This window comes from Taeniopygia guttata, chromosome 3 (genome assembly GCF_048771995.1).
Source record: "Taeniopygia guttata chromosome 3, bTaeGut7.mat, whole genome shotgun sequence".
In the NCBI taxonomy this organism is placed as follows: domain Eukaryota; kingdom Metazoa; phylum Chordata; class Aves; order Passeriformes; family Estrildidae; genus Taeniopygia; species Taeniopygia guttata.
This window is the reverse complement of record NC_133027.1, coordinates 33,450,655-33,471,510: the sequence shown is the minus strand read 5'-3', so window position 1 is coordinate 33,471,510 and position 20,856 is coordinate 33,450,655. Positions and strand designations below refer to the sequence as shown.

General features: G+C 36.0%; 1 protein-coding gene across 6 annotated transcripts in view; it reads right to left on the bottom strand.

Moving 5' to 3' along the window:
• The window catches only part of MEI4 (meiotic double-stranded break formation protein 4), a 129,392-nt gene that overhangs the window by 46,260 nt on the left and 62,276 nt on the right, over positions 1-20,856 (bottom strand). For all 6 annotated transcript variants that reach the window (XM_041715070.2, XM_041715071.2, XM_072926599.1 and 3 more), the window contains 2 exons: positions 13,248-13,496; positions 2,092-2,651 (listed from right to left, as the gene is read on the bottom strand). In XM_041715070.2, the coding sequence (XP_041571004.2) occupies positions 2,092-2,651; positions 13,248-13,496 (809 nt within the window). The remainder of the gene's footprint in view (positions 1-2,091; positions 2,652-13,247; positions 13,497-20,856) is intronic.

Here is a 20,856-nt window from a genome sequence, read left to right as displayed (position 1 = left end):
TATAAATGCTTTCTGACAGTAAGGTTAGATACAAAAAACTTTGTAATATTTTTATGCTGAAGGGATTTAAGTAGTTTCCTGGAACAGAAATTCATACAGTTTGAAGATCTTTCCATAAGATAGCCTTGTAAGTAATGGTATTTTTTTTTAACCTGTAATTGTGATGTGTCCATCACCACCTGTATATAATGTCCCTGGGAGATATCTGGTACACAGCACATGAAGAATTAGTTATACAATTTACACTACTAATTCTGAATGCTACACATTTACTTCCATTTTCAATTCAGTTTAAAGAAAAGCAAGCCTCTAATCTGGGAACCTCCAAGATTATCCCTTAGTAATTGGTTTATACAATTTTTAAACTCTTTGGACCTGTCTGACTGAAGTAATGGCTGCCAGTAGTAGTGACTCTTACATCAATATTTTGGTGGAAGCAAGATACAACACATCTCATAAAAAGCCATCTGTTTTAGTGAAGTTATTCAATAAAATATTCCACTTTCAAATTATGTGGATGTACTCCATCTCTCCTGAATGATTCATAAAAATATTTTGCAGCCTGAAATACCTCTGATCTATCAGAGTATTTTCTCCCATTTAAGATGTGATACCTCTCACTTAGACTTTGCCAAATTCCTCCAATCAACAGAAAATCCAGCTCTGGATAATCTCTGGATTGCTCTTCCACACTTAACAACCTTATTTCAATTATTTACTGCCTTCCCATTCAAGATGGGAAAAGGTGGAAACAGTGGACATTATCAATTATAAAGAAATCTTTAATGAAGGACTGTTCAAACTTTTTATTTTGTATCCAGTGATCACACACACACACACACAAAAGGAGTCACACCTGTATAACTCCATTCCTGATGACATACAAATGGAATGTACAGTCACATCCTTTCAAAACAATGACCAGGAACACCTCTAATTAAAACCTGAGTCTTGCACCATGCTGACACTAAAGTGGAAATGTTTCTGGTACTAGAAACACAAGGCTCCAGTCCTGGAAGGATTTCAGTCTGAATGCTTTCTAACCAAAATACAGGTAACACCCTTTTCACCCAGTGCCCTCTTAATTTGGTGACAATATTTGTTTGATGTTCATGTTCTGGGGTAAACACTCAGTACACAGTGAGTTGGATTAATTTTAAATTAAGACAAATGGGTACATCCATCCATAGGCATACCAGATGTCCAGGCTCTCATTTTGAGTGAGGCAACTTTAGAATTTATCCTAAAATAGGGACCTAGTACCCAGTAAACATTCTTTAGGCTCCAAGGATTACAGGGATAAGATCATATGCTCTTACAGTAGCATAGTTATCTACACACGAGGTAACTATGCTACTATAAGCATATTTATGGGGACACTAAATTGGTTCATCTAAGTATCAAAAAATAACACCATTGTGTCTGTTCCAAAATACTCTAAAATCCAGAATAAAACCCCAAAATCCTAAAACAGTCAATGAAATTCACTACCTGTAGTGTATCTTGTGAAGAAAGACCAGGAATATTTCAGCTGAATGAGGAAATTAACAAAATGATACATGGAACAACACACACCAATGAATACAAACAAAATGCAATTTAGTCCTACTTGTTTGTGCTACGGACATTATTTTTGAACTCTTCACTCATTTGCTTATATATTTTTAAAATAAAAATTTACAAGTAGCTAGAGAATGATGGATATCTGATGCAAACAAATTATTTTATTTAGATGCTCAAGAAAGAATAAAAGTTCATTACATATGAATGAATATTCACAGTCTATCTCCATATAGCAAGAGAAAAAATGTGGTTTTCCTGCATATTTTCTATAAAGTTGCTTTAAACTGCGTTTTTATCAGTTATTTAGAAGTCCTGTAGTTGGGAATAGGCTAGAAGTTCTTGCATGCATGAGCAAGAACTTTTTCAAATGCTTCAGAGCATTTATTATCCATATTGCCAAAAAGAACAATCACAAAAATCTCTGGTACTCTTCAAAATATGAGACAAACGGGTATTTTAAAAGTGCATAAAACCAGGAGAATATTACAGTATATGGAAATGGGATATGAAAGAAAGTTTTAAACTTACCCTATTGACACTCCTATTTCTTAAAATAATTTGAATTAGATTTTTCTTAAATTCTTCTATCTTCTTGAAACACTTCTTCAAAACATGATTCGATAATTTAGTATCAGTTATTAAACTGATCAAAACACAAACTCCTTCATTAAGGAAACTTGGAGCTGGGAATTTAGGACTGTTATAAAAAACAGTCAGTCCGTCAAGCAACTGAGACACTGAATTGCATATGGTGAAGGAATCATTCTCAAGCTCTGAGAAGTCTGCTTGAAGAATTCCTCCTTCTGACAGTTTTCTTATTTCAAGCAAATGTTGCAAAAAATGCACTGGAGCAGTCAGAGATTGCTCCTTGCTAGTATGGCAAAGAGTCAGTGGGGGAACTCTTTCCAACCAATGTTTAGAAGTGTTGACATTGTGCTCAGATTGGTGAAAATCTGAAGCTGTGCCTAAAGAATCAAATGCAGAGTCATTACAGACATCACATCCAGAGTCTTCTAGTTGGCTTGAGTAACTTGTAGGGTTTACAGATTCCTGACCCAGAAGAGTTTCAGCAGAGGTATCCCGTTTTCCTGAAATGCAAACACGAAAATTACATTTGTGCAATGCTTAAATACATGCTCATTAAAAGTGCTATATATATTTTCTCCTTTTCACTTCCATGCAAAATTAATGTAATATATGTGTATGTTGACCCCCCAAGAACTTCCCATGACTAGAACTTAGCTGTGGAAGAAGCTATTTTTAAATAAAAGTAAAAAATTTCAGAAGTTATGTCTATTTGTGAACAATATGTTTTATGCTCATAGTAATATGAACAGTAATTTTGAGTTTAAAACTGTCAGAAATTTTAAGTTTTCCTATATATAACTTAAGTAGACATAAACCAAGCAATTTAAGTGAATATCTATACTCCCATTAATTTCCAGGGAAGAAAATGCATGTAAATTTCTCATGCTCCTAATATTTTCACTCATTTTATTCTCAAAAACTCAGACTGCTTTTAAAAGGCAGTGAAAGTCTGTTACTATAACTGCATCAAATAAAATATTCTTCTTTATGTATACTCTCTCTCCCTAGTCAGGTAGAAAATTCCAACAGTCAAAGTTGAACAGAACGTTAGGTTTGATTTTTTCATTATTTAACAAAGAGGAACATTCAGAATCAAAAGTTTCTTCAGTCATCACGTATCCTTTACCATCTCCTTCAAAGACACACAAACTACATTACAAGAGTATACACCAATAAATTACTTTCATGTGTTACTGCAGAATCTCTTTCATCCCATTTCACACATTATATACATTTAAGGCAATGCCTCTTGACATAAACTCAGCTCTAGGTGACAAAAGACACGTGCTCTACATGCTACCTGTGCCAAAATATCACAGTCAAAACAAGCCAGAGAGATGAAGTGGAAGACCAACACCCATAAACATCTCAGTGCCACGAGGCAAAGCTAGAACCCCCCTATCTGACCAACTCCCGGCTCAGCCCTGCTCACTGGGGCAGAGTCACAAACTGCTTCCCCTCTCACTCTTGGAAAACTTGCCTACACCGTTCATTTTCCATAAGGATACCATGCAGTACATTACTCCTCTTAAATTAATTAAAACAAATTATAGATGGTTTGATCTCACAGGAAATAGATGTAATATTTCATAGCAAGTTAAAAAAAGCATTACACAGAAAACATCCCTAAGCAGCAACCTACAGTATTCTGTATGTTAATAAAAAACTATTCAAAATTTTTAATATTGACTTCATTAAATTCACTATTTCAAATTAAATTCTGACCATCAATTCAGTCTCTGAAAACATACCAGTACCAATGAAAGCACTATTACTGAGATCAAAACTGGAAACGTGGTTTATTATTTATGGTTGAGTTTCATGTGTTTAACATTGAGACATATTTGAAATTGCATGGAATTGGCACAAAACTGACACAAAATGAAAGAGCTAACTGTAGGGAAATCAGCTGTCATTTCCAGGAAGTAGGAAAAGGCCTGGAAGGCCTTTTAAGGCCAGCCTAGCATTTTATAGATTAACACTGTTTCCAAATGCCTTGCATACCCAAACTGGGAAAGCAAGCAAGAAGCAAAGCAACTTCCTTCCCATGGTCTGACTAACAAGAACAGTAATCCATCTTTCACAGCTTCTCTCCCTAGGGTTTTGAGCAAAACACATTTCAGAAGAAAAAAAATTGAAAAGTGTTTTTTGGTGCCATTTAAGGAAAAGAAACCCTTCCAGGGGATCCATCTACTTTAAGTTCCACTATGTGTTTATTTTGTTCCTGTTCTCAATCCCATGGGGAAAACATAAGCATTGCTTATGAGGATTTAATGTCAGAAGTAACAAAGCAAGAACTATGTACAAAACCCCCATATGTATGTTTTCTGACTCTCTTGTGGAAGTGTAAAAGGAAAAAAAGAAAAAAAACAAACACTGAAGAGGTGAAAGAAAGGTGAAGTAATGAGAAGAAAAAAGGGAAGAATAGTACAGCAATATCCATAGAAATCAAACTTAAGATGTTCCCAAATAAAAGAGGTAGGGTATTCAACGAAACACTCCTTCTACTACAAGACACTGCATTTATGGTTAGGTTCCTAGCCACTGCAATATCAAACTCCTGTTCTATGATGAGCTTCCAGAAAACCCTTTTACAGTAGATCTCCAATATCAGTGTATTTCCAGCTAAATGAATAATACAAAATGCTTAAAATGCTTAAAATTGTTAATCCATTTACATGTTCCAGTCATTTGGGGAGGAGGTAGCAGTTATGTTGCAAAAAGAAAGTAACAACACACCAGGAAATACTCATTATTTCCCTCAAAATGTCTAGAAATAGCTTGTAATTTTTTCTTGAAAGGAGCTAAACTCATCACTTTGTACTTACCTACTATACAAATGAGAAAGCGGTCTTGCAGTCTTGATCTTCACACCATGTGGTTACCCAATTAAAAAAAAACCACCAAAAAACCAGAAATGGCATTAAGCCTGCCTCAGAATAATACAAAACGTTAAATACTAATGGCAAGAACATTTTACTATAAGTGTATTGGAACAAGAAATATGAAAATTTAGTGTGTGTGATAAAGTGACCACAAATTTTACAACACCATAAGCAATGAAATATCTGGTCACAAACAATTTTACAGTGTCCTTAAATTTGTCACATCAAATTCAGGAAATATTTAAGTTCTTAATTCCTATTTAGTACTTTAGTTCGTTACTAAACTAAGATCCTGAGCTAAAAACAAAGCAAGATCCTGAGCCCTAAACAAAGCAAGATGTGGTCCCACAAAGAGCCTTGGGGTGCAAAGGCTGAAGAACTCACATCCCTCTACATGTATCCACTGCTGCAGAAAGAGTATGGACTGAAAATCAGAACCCACTCAAGGGATGAGGGAGCGACTTACACATGGCACAGTGTGCCAGCAAGGTGTGCAGGCACTAGAACTGAGAACTTACATATTGCTGTGGGACCACAAAACAGAGGCTTTCACCTGAGCAGTGAGATGCCAGCCAGCCCCATGATTAGAGAATAAGGAGACTTCAGCTAGTCCTAAGGAAGCAAAGCTCTAGGAAACACCAAAGTCCATCCCATCTCCCACATTCATTCTCTCACTACCCAATGCAGAGCAGAAGAGGCAGCTTGTAAAAGATCCGTGTAGTAGGAGCTCGAGTGGTGGAAGATGCTTTCTTAAGAAACTCTGCTGGTGGCTACCTCAGACTGGAGAACATTTGAACGAGAAAGGCCAAATGCTACATGTAGTTCTACATTTAAAAACTATAAGAAGGGTTCTCAACTGATGAAATTGCTGTGAAATGGTAAAATGATCTTCAAGTCTTTTGAAAAACTCAATCTACCTGCAGTTTAACCACCAACAGGAACTGCAGAACAGAAAACTGGCTTGAAGGTGGCAGAGGTGAGAAACAAAGTGAAGACATGATCTGAATTCTGCAAAGAAAAAATTACTTCCGTTTCAAGCACTAGACAGTGTTTATATTCTCTTATTTCATGGGCAGACACGTGGATTATCACTTGAAAATTAAAACCACTGACATCAGACATGTAAAGTTCTCTTAAAACTCAGTTCCACTTCAAAAAGAAAAAACAGGAGACAACTAAAACTGAGACATTCATAGCATTCTGCTTTCCAAGTAGGTCAGTCAATAACCTCTAAAAGGAAATGAAAACATAAGTGAAATTATGTCCACATCTACATTTTTCAGGGCTGCTATTCTTCATTTAATTTTCATTGATTGATTTGTTTGAAGTGCACCTTCCATGAACAATAAACCAAGTTTATTCTCTTAAAACTCATACATTTTCTTTGCCCTTCATTTATGTGTAACTCTGCCTCTGTTCTGCTGTTTTCATTACTAACCAAGCTGACTGGCTGAGGAAAAAACAACTCTCCCTTCTTCATGAACTCTTATGTGCTTAGCACCCCATTGTTGTCCTGACCTGGAACCATGCCAAACTTCTATTGACATTATTCCAAAATAATAATGCCAAAATATCATTATAGAATATTATTAGAATTCTCCAAATAAGAAGTCTTAGAAGCCTTGTATCCCACACTTTGCTTCTGCATCTCTATGATTTTTTTTTTGTAACTGGCTTGGAAAAGAAAGGTCCTTTGTTTGAATGCAAGGTGCTTTTTCATGCTTTATAATGCTACAAGTGCATGCTGACATATTTTATCCCTTTTAGGGATAATTTCACAGAAATGAATATAGGACTGAGTATGTAAAATTCTCAAATTGTTCAATGCTAGGATTTAAGTGCTTCTCTAAAGGCTTAGAAGCATATACTTCAATTTCTTAGGGATTTTGCTTACATAAAGCACCTAAATGTTTAGACTTCAGTAAGAACTGAGTAGGATTTTGAGGATACAAACATTCATTTTTAAGGGATCTCTGTAGATGACAGCACAAATCTTCTGTAGTTCTAGTCAAACAAAGCAAACTTGCAGTAAAGATATGAATGGATACATAATCAGGTGACAAACATAAAGATTCGGGTCGGTTAATGCTCACCAAGAAGCTTTGGCAACAAAAGATCTCAAAAGCTTTACAATGTTGACCATCTCAATGATGTGACTGAAATTTAAGTTCTAAACCAGATAGGGGATATTTCAAAATACTAAATGAATAAATGTTACCTCTAAAGACAACCTGACTGAAGTGGTAGTATGAAAGTGTAAGCATTATGTCTTATTAAAAATGCTCTGCATTATGAAACAAACTGAGCTTTGCTAAGAGACAGGAAATAGCAGCCAATGAAGACTGCAATAATCTGGATGCAACTTAGTGAGATGGAGGCTAAAATGAAGTGGACTCCTTAAGAAGTCATCTAAAGTGTACCTTCCTAAAAACATCCCTTTTCTTGAATACAACATGGTATAAATGCTTGGCTTTTCTGTCTATGTATCCAGAAGGATGCAAACAAAGATCTGCTTGAGAAAATAGATTCTAAGTTTAAGTTTGGTTAAGGTTGTCCAAAAGGTTTGTGAAATTTCCATTCTCAGAGATGCTTAGAAAACGTCTGGACACAGTCCTCCACAACTGGTTCTAGATGACCTGCTTGACAACAGGCTTGGACAAGATGGTTTTCAGTAGTCCCTTCCAACCTCCACCATTCTGTGATTCTGTATTTCCAGGAAAAAAAATTGATTCTTAGCTTCCCACAGTAGACTTAAAGGCAAAAGGATTCTAATTGCCACTTCTTGACCTGTTTTTACCGTATACATTCAATTTTCCCCAAAACTATCATTCTGTTACCCAGAAGAAAATAAATTAATCTACACTAAACTTTGAACCCCACTTCCTTTTATGAATCTTATTCCTAATAATCACTACATATCTTATAACAAATGTATAAAATAATAACAAAACCTATCTCTTGCTGGAAAAATTGGGTTGCTTTTGCCTCTGAATGGATTCCTTACACAGAAATTTTGAAAGAAAAGGATGTTTCTTGGGTCCTTTTGCCCCAAGTATGTGCTTAGAACAGCTGTACCAATGCCATCAGATAAGACAGGCAGCACCTGCTTTCCAAGGGAGAAAGTTTCCACAACCAAAACAGACCTGTTATCCATGGGAGGAGCAGTTCTCTGAGATTTCAATGAATCATTACACTCCAGCTGGTGCTTTTTACAGATTGCAAATTAACTTATTTAATTATCCTGAAAAGGCCTCAGCTTTCATAGAGTTCCCCATTGTGTCAATACAATTATGGAGAACAGATTTATCTCATCATCATATTCCAAGAGCCATATTCCCATAAATCTGTGCTAAACACAATTTAACTTAGTTTTTGCCATCTCACAGATCTGCTCTCATTTCTTTATTCTCCTCATAAAAACATAAAACACTTCTTAGGTTGTGAGACATTCCTTGCCATTCTGCCTACTTACATTATTACCACTGGTAGATGCGTGGGAGTACAGCAGTACACTTAAGATGTCAAATTACATTTCTGAAGTACTATGTGTCTGACACCCATAAGCCTTAGAGAAAAAATCTTGAGATGACACACTGGACTGCCCTTACAGATCAGAATGGAGAGAAAGATACCTATTTTTATTTGGGGGGATGGGGAAGCAAGAAGTAGGGAGGTATGTCTTCATGAAGAAACATTACATCCCTAAGCACTTGGAAAAATAATTGGAACTGTCTTCCATGGCAATATCAAATTAAGAGTTGACTGCTGCCCAATGGAGAATCCTCTGACCTTAGAAAAAGGAAGATAGAAAAAACAAGAAGTAAAAGATATCCCTCAGAGGCTGACAGTTACTCTGCAATTGTTGTGCTTTTGTATTTGTTCCAAATACCAGTGGAGGAAAGTGATGACAGGACACAGCAATCTGTAACAGCAGCTCATTTAAACACACCAACCTGAAAAAAACAGCTTTTCCTTAAACATACCATGATAACTTAGAAATTCTAGTCTTTAATCCTCTACCTTAGTACCATGTCATAGGAACTAAAATTGTTGCTAAGTGCTATTAGCAACATATGTAAACATTTCACACTATTTCATCTACTTTCTGGGGAGGGAAATAATTTCCCCTAATAGACTAATGTGTTTGTATGATTATTATTCAGTGTGGACTGCTGTTAATCCCACTAACAAGGAAGACTCCTTTATCAGGCTGCAGATAACATACCCACTGAGGAAATCTTCAGGTTTTGGTCTGACCTTTCTGAAATCATCTGATTGGTTTCTTTTTAAAAATGAGCTTTAAAAATCTATTATCAATTATGTTCTCCCACCACTCCTTTTAATGTAAGGAGGCAGAGAAAACATCACAAGCTATATTACTTAAGTCATGATGGAGAGCTTTGCCCTTTCAGAAGTTTGAAATCCAATTATTCAGAAAATATTTTGACCGGCCATCATTTTTCCTGCTATCATCAAAGCAGGACGTACCTGATCCTGTCTTTGCCTACCAGGGAAATCCTGGGGTGTAAGAAGAGCACCCAGAGTTTCTGCCTCTCCCTTTTGAGCAAGAAATTCCTAAGCCATAACTTACAGGGAAGTGGAAAGGGAAGAGAAGGCTGAATTTTGTGGCCCAGAGCAAGGCTGCTGGTAAACTGTAGCTATGTAATGCTTATAATCAGTTTTACTTCAGCTGTTGAACTGCCTAGTTCCAGTTCTATAAAGCTCCCAGTGAGAAGAAATGAGACTGAAGTGTCTTCATTCATACTAATCTACAAAGGAAGTTGCTCCCTTTTTCCACACGTAAAACTAAATGCCTCAAGAAACACCAAGTTAAGGAGTGAAGCAAGAGATAAAAAATTCTTGTTTTCTCTGGGTATTATTCCCAAAAGAGATACAAGTTGCTTCTTTGACACAGAATAGAATATGGAGGACAGTATCCTGAAAGGTGAAACACAGACCCAGGATACAGTTAGAAATGAGACATTCAGGTTAATCACATTGTGACTCAGAGGTCAGCATTTCTCTAAACACACAGACACACTGTGATAGGGTGGCTGGCACATGTGCTATTGTGGAGGCTAAAAACAGGAAGGAACTCCAGGGCATGGCAGAAGACATTCCACTGTAAATGCAAACTGACAACAGAATGCTCAAATACTTTAAATTCTTATTCTTGAAATTACACCAAGAAGTTTCTATCCTCCTTTCTGTGAAATTTTAATCTGAATCAAAGAACCGCATGAAACTTTGACTTAACATGAGATTTGACTTTTTTTCTACCTATGGACTCAGTTGTCAGGACAACACCATCAAGGTGAAAAATAACAGGTAATTGCAAAAAGATTTGCTTCTCCCCATCTACATATTATTGACATACAGCCAAAAGCACCACCAAGGAACAGAGTCCTTATATTCAGAACAGTAAGTCAAATAGGGACCTTCCACACACAGCACAGTCAATGAATTCTAACCACTGCACTTTCATAAAAAACACATTAATCTGTAAGAGCTCACACCACCAAGTAGTTTACCTGCAGCAAAGCATGCTTCTTCCCCTAAGTTAGGAACCCACAACCTTTTTAGTGTCTCTAAGGACAAAGAACTATTCAGGTGGAACAAAGAACTTTAGACATAATTTCTTTTAAAAATGGATTCTCTGTTCTTTATGCTTCATGTATTTGCACATCTGTACTGTGTTCAACTGTATGTGGAGGGGGAAAACAGGCACCACAGCTTCAAAGAGCTCACAAATTTCTCACATCGGGGAAATAAAACTCCATGGCCAGTTTCTAGTCATTCCTGAAGTCTCTGAAAGAGAGCTACTACTATTATTAAAAATATTGGGTGGGAGAGGAAAGCTCTCACATTTGGGATGCAAAGCAGAGAATATACAGCTGCAAAGTGAATCTTGTCTGAAGAACTCAAACTCTTCAGTTCTCAAGAGGCACCAGCAGGAACAAATGCAGTCTTATCCTTACTGCATGAGATTTTCTGGTGGTGGATTTTGTGAAACCCAAATATTCCTGTATCTAAAGTTGTTAATTAAAACATAAGAAGGCCATAGAAAGGCTGGGAGTTTGAAATATTTTTATGAGGCTGCATTATTTTAAGCAGAACACCAACTCTAGAAATGAGGCTGTAGAAATCAGTGAAGGAGGAAAAGGACACATATCTGCAGACTACTTGGTGCTAAGAGCAATCCTAGTAATCATCCTCAGCCCTAAAGAGCATATCTCTGGTATGATATTAATGTGGGAAACCTGGGAAAACATAATGATGGCTTGATGGATCTATAGTAGTTTCACTTGAAAGGCTAAAACACCACTTATTTCTCCTTACTTAGATTCAAGCTCCTTGTGCCTTTGTATCTCAGCAGTAGCCACCCTTTAGCGTCTATTCTCCATGGGCTTGAAAAAGCTCAAAACTGGCACAGAACACACAAGAAAGGTGTTTGTTTTTTTTTTTTATCTTGGGGCAGAAGATGTCAGTGGTGTAGCGGCCCATATTTCAGGTAGGCCTTGCTTCTACAACCATCTTCCCATACATGTCAACCACAGATGCTCTGCTGCTAACATACATCATCTACTTGCTATCACAAGGAGTGCATAGATCTCACCAACAGATATTCCACCAGGTACCAGCAACAACGTTTCTTCACTCAAAAGCAAGAAGGAGCATTTGTCTTCAGTGGAATTGTAATCATGAATGCACACTCAGCAGAAACAGTGCATGTGTAAGACATCTAAAATTAGAAAATATTACCACATTTTAAATCTGAAAACAAACTTCAGTGTGACTAGGGTAATGAAAATTAACATCCTTTGCAAGAGGTGTTATCTGCCAGGGACAGTTTTCTCTGCCTATCTCACAATTAAAATTTAGAGTTTAGAGAATCTTTCAAAAATTACACTTAGAATATGGAAGATTCAAGTGAATTGATCTTGTTTGCTATGTTTTGCTAATCGGTAGTGTTTTGTGTGTTCTGCTTAATCTAAAACTAGAATATCCTCTCCAGACATTAGATGTTTATAAATTTCTCCTGAAAATATGCAGGCAGTTCTTCAAAACATAACCTGTTTGGAAACTGAATCTGAAAAGTTCTTTTTTTAAATGCCATGTTTGCAATAGGTTGCAGAAAATAGACACGCAGACAATAAAAATGCAAGAATAGTCATTAAATCACTTCTCTGTAGAGAAAGGTCTATTATACTAATTAAATACATATACCATTCTTCTAGCTGAAGTCTAATGCTCTCCCCATCAGTCAACATTACAAATTAGAAATCTTTAGGCATGGCAATAAAGACGCTGTTTCAGTACAAAAGCAGCGTGGTAAAGCCTCATCAAGTTTTCCACCAGGGAACCTTCTAAAAATCTCAAGTCATAAAGCAATTAGCTATACATCTTGATTTTAGAGATGATTTTAGATTCTCTCCTTTAGCCCAGAGTATTTTGACCTCATCTCCCAGGAAAGTATCTCCCCAGAGGCTAGAGAAATCCTCCACTGCCTGTTTTCCAAGCTCACACAGTGCCACCGATATCTTGAACTGAGCATGATTTACTACACATGCACAAGTCAAAGAAACAGTGCTGTTTGAGACCATCCTTTTTTTTTTTACTCTTCTTTGACTAAAAGCTTTCCTGAATCCAATAATATCAGACTCACAATATTTTATTATATGTCATAAAAAACATTCACAGCATCCACTGTCTCAATACACTCTCAGAAACAACAGATATACAGTCCATTGCCTGCCCTACCTTCCTGTTACACATATTAGGAATTAGTGCTTCCAACACTTTAGGCTTAAATTCTGATTTTAAAATCTGTAGGGTGGTTAAAAAATATGCATAGTTTTAATATACAATATGTCTTTAAATCATGTTCCAACTGTAAATGCAAACTAGTTCTTACAAAGTATTTCTAAGGTTATATAGAAACATTGTGTATTGACAATCTTTGTCTGCAATTATGTTGTATAATACATTGATTCTGAACTTTAAATATATAAATTCTGCATAAGCATCAAATTCTCAAGCACAATCCCATTACAAATGAATTAAGTGTTCCACTACCACAGAACTTTGGGAAAACAAAAAACTATACACTGAAGGCTCTCACATCAAGGTACAAGAAATGATACAGGCAACATGAAAGCTGTTTGGCTCCTTGCTATTGCAACATAGCTAGAAATTATTTGAGGAACTTACTATTTTCCAAGCAGAATCTTGGAGAGATCCTGTTTAAAAGAAGTTCCTGTCGTAATTGAAGAACTTCAGCTTCCAGCACTTCCACTTTCCACTTCCATCCAAAATCTTGTTCAGATACAGTTCTGGCAAGGTCCTCTGCGTATTCTTTGGAACTCTTCCCTGGTGGTTTTGAGTGGATAATTGCAAAGGCCAATGCTAGTTTTGATATTTTCAAATACGAAATTTGATTTTCTCTTCCACCTTTGATTTCTATTGCATTAGAGAAAACAGAATATAAAAAGGTTACTTCACTATGACTCCATTAAGGAAATGACACAAAATATTTTCTTGGCTTTGAAGACTGTTCAACAGCGAGACAATTCTTTAATTTCTAGTGCATTCCTTAATCATCAAGAACAGAAATACAAGCATTTGTGCACAATGTGAGAAGAGAACATACATGAGTTGCACTCAAATATAAAAATAAAATTCAACCAGTGTCTGAGAATAACTATGGAAATAGTAAGCACTTCAAATAGCCTTATCCTAGCAAAATTTTTAATGCAAATGTTATCTTCACTAAAGCAAGGGTGAAGAAAGTAAAAATACTCACCTCAAAAAACCTACCCTGACACTCCCTCCCCCTCAAAAGAATTCTGACATGACACAAGAACCCATGACAGAAGAATTTATTCGGGGTGATTTATACTTAAATACAATACATATAACTTCTTGAAAGTGTACCAGAAGATCTCAGAGTTCAAAAGATAAAACTTTGAGGCTATGTCTGGTTTTGGACACCTGGTTTTGGTGCCCTTGTGGCTTTAAGTCTATATTAAGCCTCAAGCCTGCAGAAAGCTAAGTAGACAGCATCAAAGGGATGCAAGTGGCTAGTAAGGTAAGTGAAGAAGACAGTTTTATAAACTTTGATACAAACAGTGAGAATGGGGCAAAAGGCATTAAAAGAGTCAGAAAAATAAAATATTAAAATAGATGATTACATCATGTGCAACAGCACAGAGCCTAGAAGCAGAGAAGGAAAAATTAAATTAAAACCAACTAATATTAACCAGTCTATCTAATTAGCAGAGTTGCTTTTTTCCCCCTAATTTCACACCATTTTCATTCAGTTGTTTGATGTATTCTTTTCCTGAAAAAATATCACTCCCAAAATAATAATTTAAGAAAAAAAAATCACTTCCTACACTTTTGCCCTGACCTTAACATCTACGATTTTTTCACAATGCTGTTTTTTTCTTGTTATCCAACAAAGCTGCAGGTTAAGCACTAATAAGTTGTGTTGAACAGCTCTGAAATAGTCACAATACAGGGTTGAAAAAGGTATTTTATGTCATCTTTTCTCCAGATCATCTGCTATCACTAATCTGATTTCTTCCTCTGGTTCTACTCGACTTAGATAGTAACTCATAAATCATCATATATTCATTTATCCATCAGGGAGACTTACAGAAGGCACTTTATGTACAGAAGGTTTTTATGTATTTCTTTCACTTTTCAAATACTTCTGAGAGCACAAACAATCCCTATGCACTCCTTGCACTCTGTCCATTCAAACACAGCATCCAGTTAACACTTTACGTAGAACAGAGCAAAAATGACAAGACTGCAAAAATTCCTTGGGATCTATTTACCTACAGCAATATTTTAAGCTACTCTTCTCCACTTGAAACACTCAATTTCTGTCATGTGTCAGGGCAAAATCACCTAATCTAAGCTGCATTCTTAAATGAATTACATAGTAAGCCTTTAGAAACTGAACTATACTATATATATCCCTTACTTAAAGCATTTCTACATTAAATGGTACTTTGGCAAAATTTTTGATAAAGAAAATCTATTTCACACAACTTTTCAATTCATATCTAAAATTTCAGTGAAAAGCAGAAGTTGATTGTCTCAATCTCAAAGGATTCGCGCCTCTGTGCGACAGCGAACTGGTGTAAGACTCTTGCTTGCCTTATACATCAAAGGAAATGTTTACAAATTCAAAAGCATGCAAGTAATTGAACTGCCTTCAAAGCTGTGAATAAAATGAAATATGTGGAACCACACTGAAAGAAGATTAAATAGTAACAGTAAGGTATACAAAATATTTGGCTTTGAATATGAAAGGTGCTTCCCAGATTATGTCATCAATAGAAATTTCACCCAGATATTACTCAAACAGGGTCTGTCGAGCTCCATTCTTACAAAGTCCCTGCACAGAGCAGAACCATAAATTAGGGCAGGCAGAAAAATGTCTTACACTGTTAGTTTAACATTTTGGTACCTCTAGAGACCACTCTGCCAGAGCTTTCTGATTCATCTTCCTTTTAAGGACAAACACATATTTACTTTCTTCTTCATAATATACTTTGTCAGTATTAGTATTTTCCTTTAAATTACATTCACAGAAGTTGCAAAATGACCAACATTCCAGTATGGGCCAGGGAGTGGTATTTATGCCAGAATTTCATGAAAGCTCAGGTGTCTTTTATCATCAGAGTCACCACCAATACCTTATTTATTGTATGCTATTTCTCCTTACAGAACATACTATTACAAAAAAAATACCAAGTTTGCTGTCTGACCACTGACATATTACCACTATGCTACTAGTATGAAATGCTACTTTGGTATCATTTTTTGACCAACAATTACCAAAATAAGGAGAGTCACTTTTTCATTTTATTTTGAAAGGGACTACTGTGTTTTAAGCATAACAAAAACCTTAGTGCACAAGGCAACAGTACAATGGCGACAAATAAAAGTATCTTTCAACTGCAACATTCCAAAATGCTTTTTTCTAAAGTAGATGTATCCCTAGTAAGTCACATAAACCACATAAGTCATTACCTAATTTCGCTTTGAGAACTTTAAATAGCATTCCACTTTAAGACATACATTTAATAAATTAATTAATGCAATTTGGAGTTTGAGGGATGCCTTTTCCTCTTTAACATTTTATACAGACTCACTTCTACAGAAGGAGTGCCTTACACTGAAATGAGTTTAGGGAGATATTCTTATTCTGGAGGAGAAAAATCACTGGATTCCTGGATGCATTTCCAGAAAGAATGGATTTCTTCAAGATTTTATGGAGAATAAACAGCTCTTTCACCTGCTTCTTTTACTGACACTATCACCATCTCTCTTTATTTATTTTCTGATTAGGAAAAGAGAAGTTTGTGTATCAAAAAGCAGAAGTTCTAAGAGCTGATTGAGGCTTTTCACCATCCCCCTAAAGGGACAACTGCTCTCTCAGAAACTACTAAGTCTTCTAGAAAAAAAAACACTGGATGACACCATTAGAAATATGGTGATGCTGGCCAACTGTGCATTAGTAAAAATTGCACAGCAATCTGTTGGTCTCAGGAAGTGCTGAACCACCAAATATATTCCACTGAAAGCATATTGGCAGCTACAGAGTTTTATCAATAATGTTTTTGCTATCAGCACAGAAATTACACCACTGGTTGGGCAGAAAAAAGCTTTAGAACCAAACCAAAAACTTTCCTTGATTAAGAATAGTACCCGACTAAGAGCACTAAGGAGTCACAAGTCTAATTCTATCTGCTAATGCCAAAATATATCTGACATAAAGAGAAAGAGAAAGGTTCAAGAATTATCTAAAGCTCCATTCCTGTGATTACTCACTGTTAAGGAGAGAACCAGTAATCCCTTGCAAACTCTGCTGGCAGGAGGGCTCAGCACCCTAACAACAGATACCACCTGGTGACAGGTTCCCTATGCAAACCCCTCAATCCACAAACTGATATTGGAAGAGCACCCAGAGGACACGATGGGTTAACAACAGCGTTGAACAGGGCTAAGTCTACAGATTTCCAACACAACAATGACATTCCATGCTTTTAGCTCTCATGCAGAGAGAGGGTGCTGAGAGCACAGACCCGCTGAGATCCTAGCCATGGAAGACTGCTGAGCAATTTTTCACCTGCTGAAATAATTACAAAAGAAGTGATGAACTGTCCCATACAGCTCTGTGTAATATGACCAAGGGGAACTGAGACGTGGTGCAAAATCCATTGAAGAGCTTTGATATAAGAAGGAAACAGGGTAACGGGAAGAATCAGGATAAATCTGATCCATAAGCACTACCCTAATCAACCAATCTTCCAGTGCAGCTTTGCAGGTGCATTTGATGCAGCAGCTCATATGGAGAGACTGAAATGTTAAGGGTTAATGACTCAAAGAATCAGCCATTTGCAGAAGGTGAATTCTCAGCTCTAGAGGTTTTAAGAAGTCTTTAAGGAATGTTTATAGGTAAAGAAAGTGAACTTTATATAGTTACTCTTCTGAGTGGTACATACAGTTTTCTCACTGACCATGGGAACAGGTAAATCACAGAAAAAGGGGGGGAAGGTAGCCAAGTTATGATATGATTTAAGATTACAGGGTACTTCAAACCAAACCCAAAACCTAAACTCACTTGGAATAATTCAACACTGGAGTAATACTCAGACCTTAGGTGTGATTTCCAAGTTTGGCCATGAAACTCATGGCTAATAATGGAGGAAACTGCTGCAAATGTCATAGACAAAACCTTATTGATTTCATAAGGATACTCATTTGTTATTCAGACCACTATCATATGAATTTAAAAAATAATTTCAAAAATTAATAGCATAAGATACAAAACAGACCGTAATTCATTTAACTTACAGGCCATTCCAGGGCTTGGTTTTCTCCACATGTGAAATTTTTATTTATAAATAGGAGGATTTGTCAGGACATAAACAAAGCGCCATTCAGCACTAATACACAGCTAAGAATCTTCAGACAGCCCTAAATGTATAAAAAAATTTATTTTCCTTCTAAATTTAAGAGTATGGTCTGTCCTCAAAGGCACAACCATTCAAGGAAAAACTTTTGTTACCATGATTTTTACTTTAACTAGTCTGTCAATTACACAGTGCAAATAAAGGTGAAAAAATTACCCACATCTTTGAAACCTCATCTGCTTTATACAATAGAAACCAAGATATTGACTCATTATGATGGAGCACAAAATGCTGCAATTGCTGTAGTGGAACTGGACTGAGCTCAGAGACATACAGCCACAACATTAAGCAACAATAAAATAAACTTGATTTAATTGGTATGCCTAACACAATGTCATTTGTGTATATTATAAACAATGATAATGTGACAGCTACACAATCAAGATGAACTGAAGTATGCCTCCAATTATGCAGCTTTTATTGTAAAAATTTGTATTACACCACGGCTACTCCACAGTGTCATCTTTAAACAACCTGTGCTCAAATACACAAAGACATGTAATGTGGACATACTCAGTGAGGGAAGAACTTTTCCTACAACAAGCCTAACAATAACTCCAGCATATTTTTTTCAAATGCACTCAAAATGGTAAAACAATACTGAAAATAATAAATATTTTAAATACTTTTAAGTCAAAAGCACAATGAAACTCAAATGCAGCATAATTTATTTCTTCAATTTCAATCTTCTAAATAATTTTAGCTTCTAAAATCAAATCTTATAAATTCTCCAAATCCAAATAGAAAGAATGAGTTGAAAAAAACATTTTAGAACTTACTGATGTTCCCCAATTATAACCATTTCAGAGAATTTAAGGACATAAGCAAACATAATCCGTCAGGATTTCAGTAACATTTCTGACGTAGAATTTATCTCCTCTTAACTACAGAAACCTACAGTTTAGGTGGCTACAACTGAGCTAGCTGTCTGGACTTCTTTTATTATCAATGGGCAGAAACAGAGATTTCTAATGTTAAAAATAAGCCAAGTCATTTGTACATTTTATGGTAAAGTCATGACCCAGAAACATTTGTTTCCCCCCACAGACTACAAAGAGTGTTAAGATGACTACATCAGATGCACACACATGTATTGTGGACAGCCAACTGCACTGAGGTGAGCTGGTGCACCACAGGCAGCTAAAGCAAAGACCTTCAAAGACCTATTTAAGCTCCCTAACTAACAAGAGAAATTTTGCAAGATTGAAAGCATCACCTCTTAAAAGAAGTTTGTAATTCTAGATCTTTTTGATACCTCTGGGGGAGGAAAAAAAAAAGGCTTTCTAGAAAAAAAACCCCAGAAGTCAGGGAAAAAAGTTTGTAAGAATAACTTTGTGAACATATTACAATGCACAAAATAGCAGACAGGTGCAGATTAAAGACATGAGAAACATCAAGTATGCCTAGAATTATGTAAGCATAAAAAATTGGTTTGGCTCCTCAGTTTCTTGGCCTCACTCTTCAACAAGATCATTTGAAAATAGTAATTTAAGCCTGAGTTTTATGGTAGCTTAAAATTGTGTATATATTCTCCCTACAAGCTGAGAGTTCTTCCTTTTGCACTTCTTTTTCTCCTCCAACAGGAGAAGAAAAAATTTTTATGTGTCACTCACAATAATATACAGTGAATCTGGCACAAAGTACCATTACCATCTTTCTCTTTACTATTCTGACTACTAAAGACACAAATATGTTTCCAGAATAGGGAATTTATTCTATAAAACCTGCTGTTCAGAAATTAAAGTATAACTCTGTGGTGTAAATTTATCTATTCTTATGTCAGCACAGATTTCTTCCGCTACCAAAACAGAACCGTGCTCACTTAATCAGCTGGGTATAAATCCATTTGGTTTGGGAACTGAGGATGTACTTTTCATTATAGCTTTATGAGATGAAATTTATGAAACCATGAAATTCAAACTTTTATTGTTTTACAAAGTTTCACATATGCTAATAATAATTACATATGGAGTAAATTTACAGTTGGCATTAGGGACTGTGGAAAACAACCCCAGCCTTTATACACTGACAAGTTACAAGAAGAAAACAGCCCTTATCTCCCCAGTTTCACCTATTGCAGTGACTGTATTAGCATTTGAATGCAGAATTTTAAAGCAGCGTTCAAAAAAAGGCAATCATCAGGAATTTGGAGTTTTATATGAAGACTGTTTTGCATATCTCCTCTTCCCATGTTAAAATATAGTGACTAAAATATCACCATATTTTCCTTTCCAGTTTCAAACTTTCTGCCTTTACCTGAACAGTTCAGTTTCCACAAGTTTTTAAATCTACAAGATCAATATCTTTCAGTGATACTGATTCATTCAGGTAGCCTTCCAGAATGCATCCACTGTATTTTAAAAACCTTGGGTTTGGGTTTCTTATAGAAATTTAAGAAGGATGAGATTGTTCAGAAGGAAATGTCTGTAATAGAGGACAAGGAAAAAAGAGTGACTGCTGCTAGGAATCCAGTACTCTAAAAAGCATACAGCATGTGATAAAGAATGAATCCTTACATATGCTATAGACACTGACATAATTATAACCACATTTAAATATGCAGTGTCTAAATATTAATTTATGAAGCACTGAAAATTGAAAAAGACAGCAAACTAATGAAGAGATTTGTCAAGGATTCACAGCCAAGTCCATACAAAAGTACTTTTGTACACATTAATTTGGCTCAATTACTAGTTTATTCAAATTAAGACAACATCTAAGCCCTGAAGATGATCAGAAAGCTAGAGCACCTCTCTCCTCTGAACCTAGGTTGAGAGAGTTGAGATTGCTAAGCCTGGAGAAGAGAATGCTCCAGGGTGCCTTTCAGC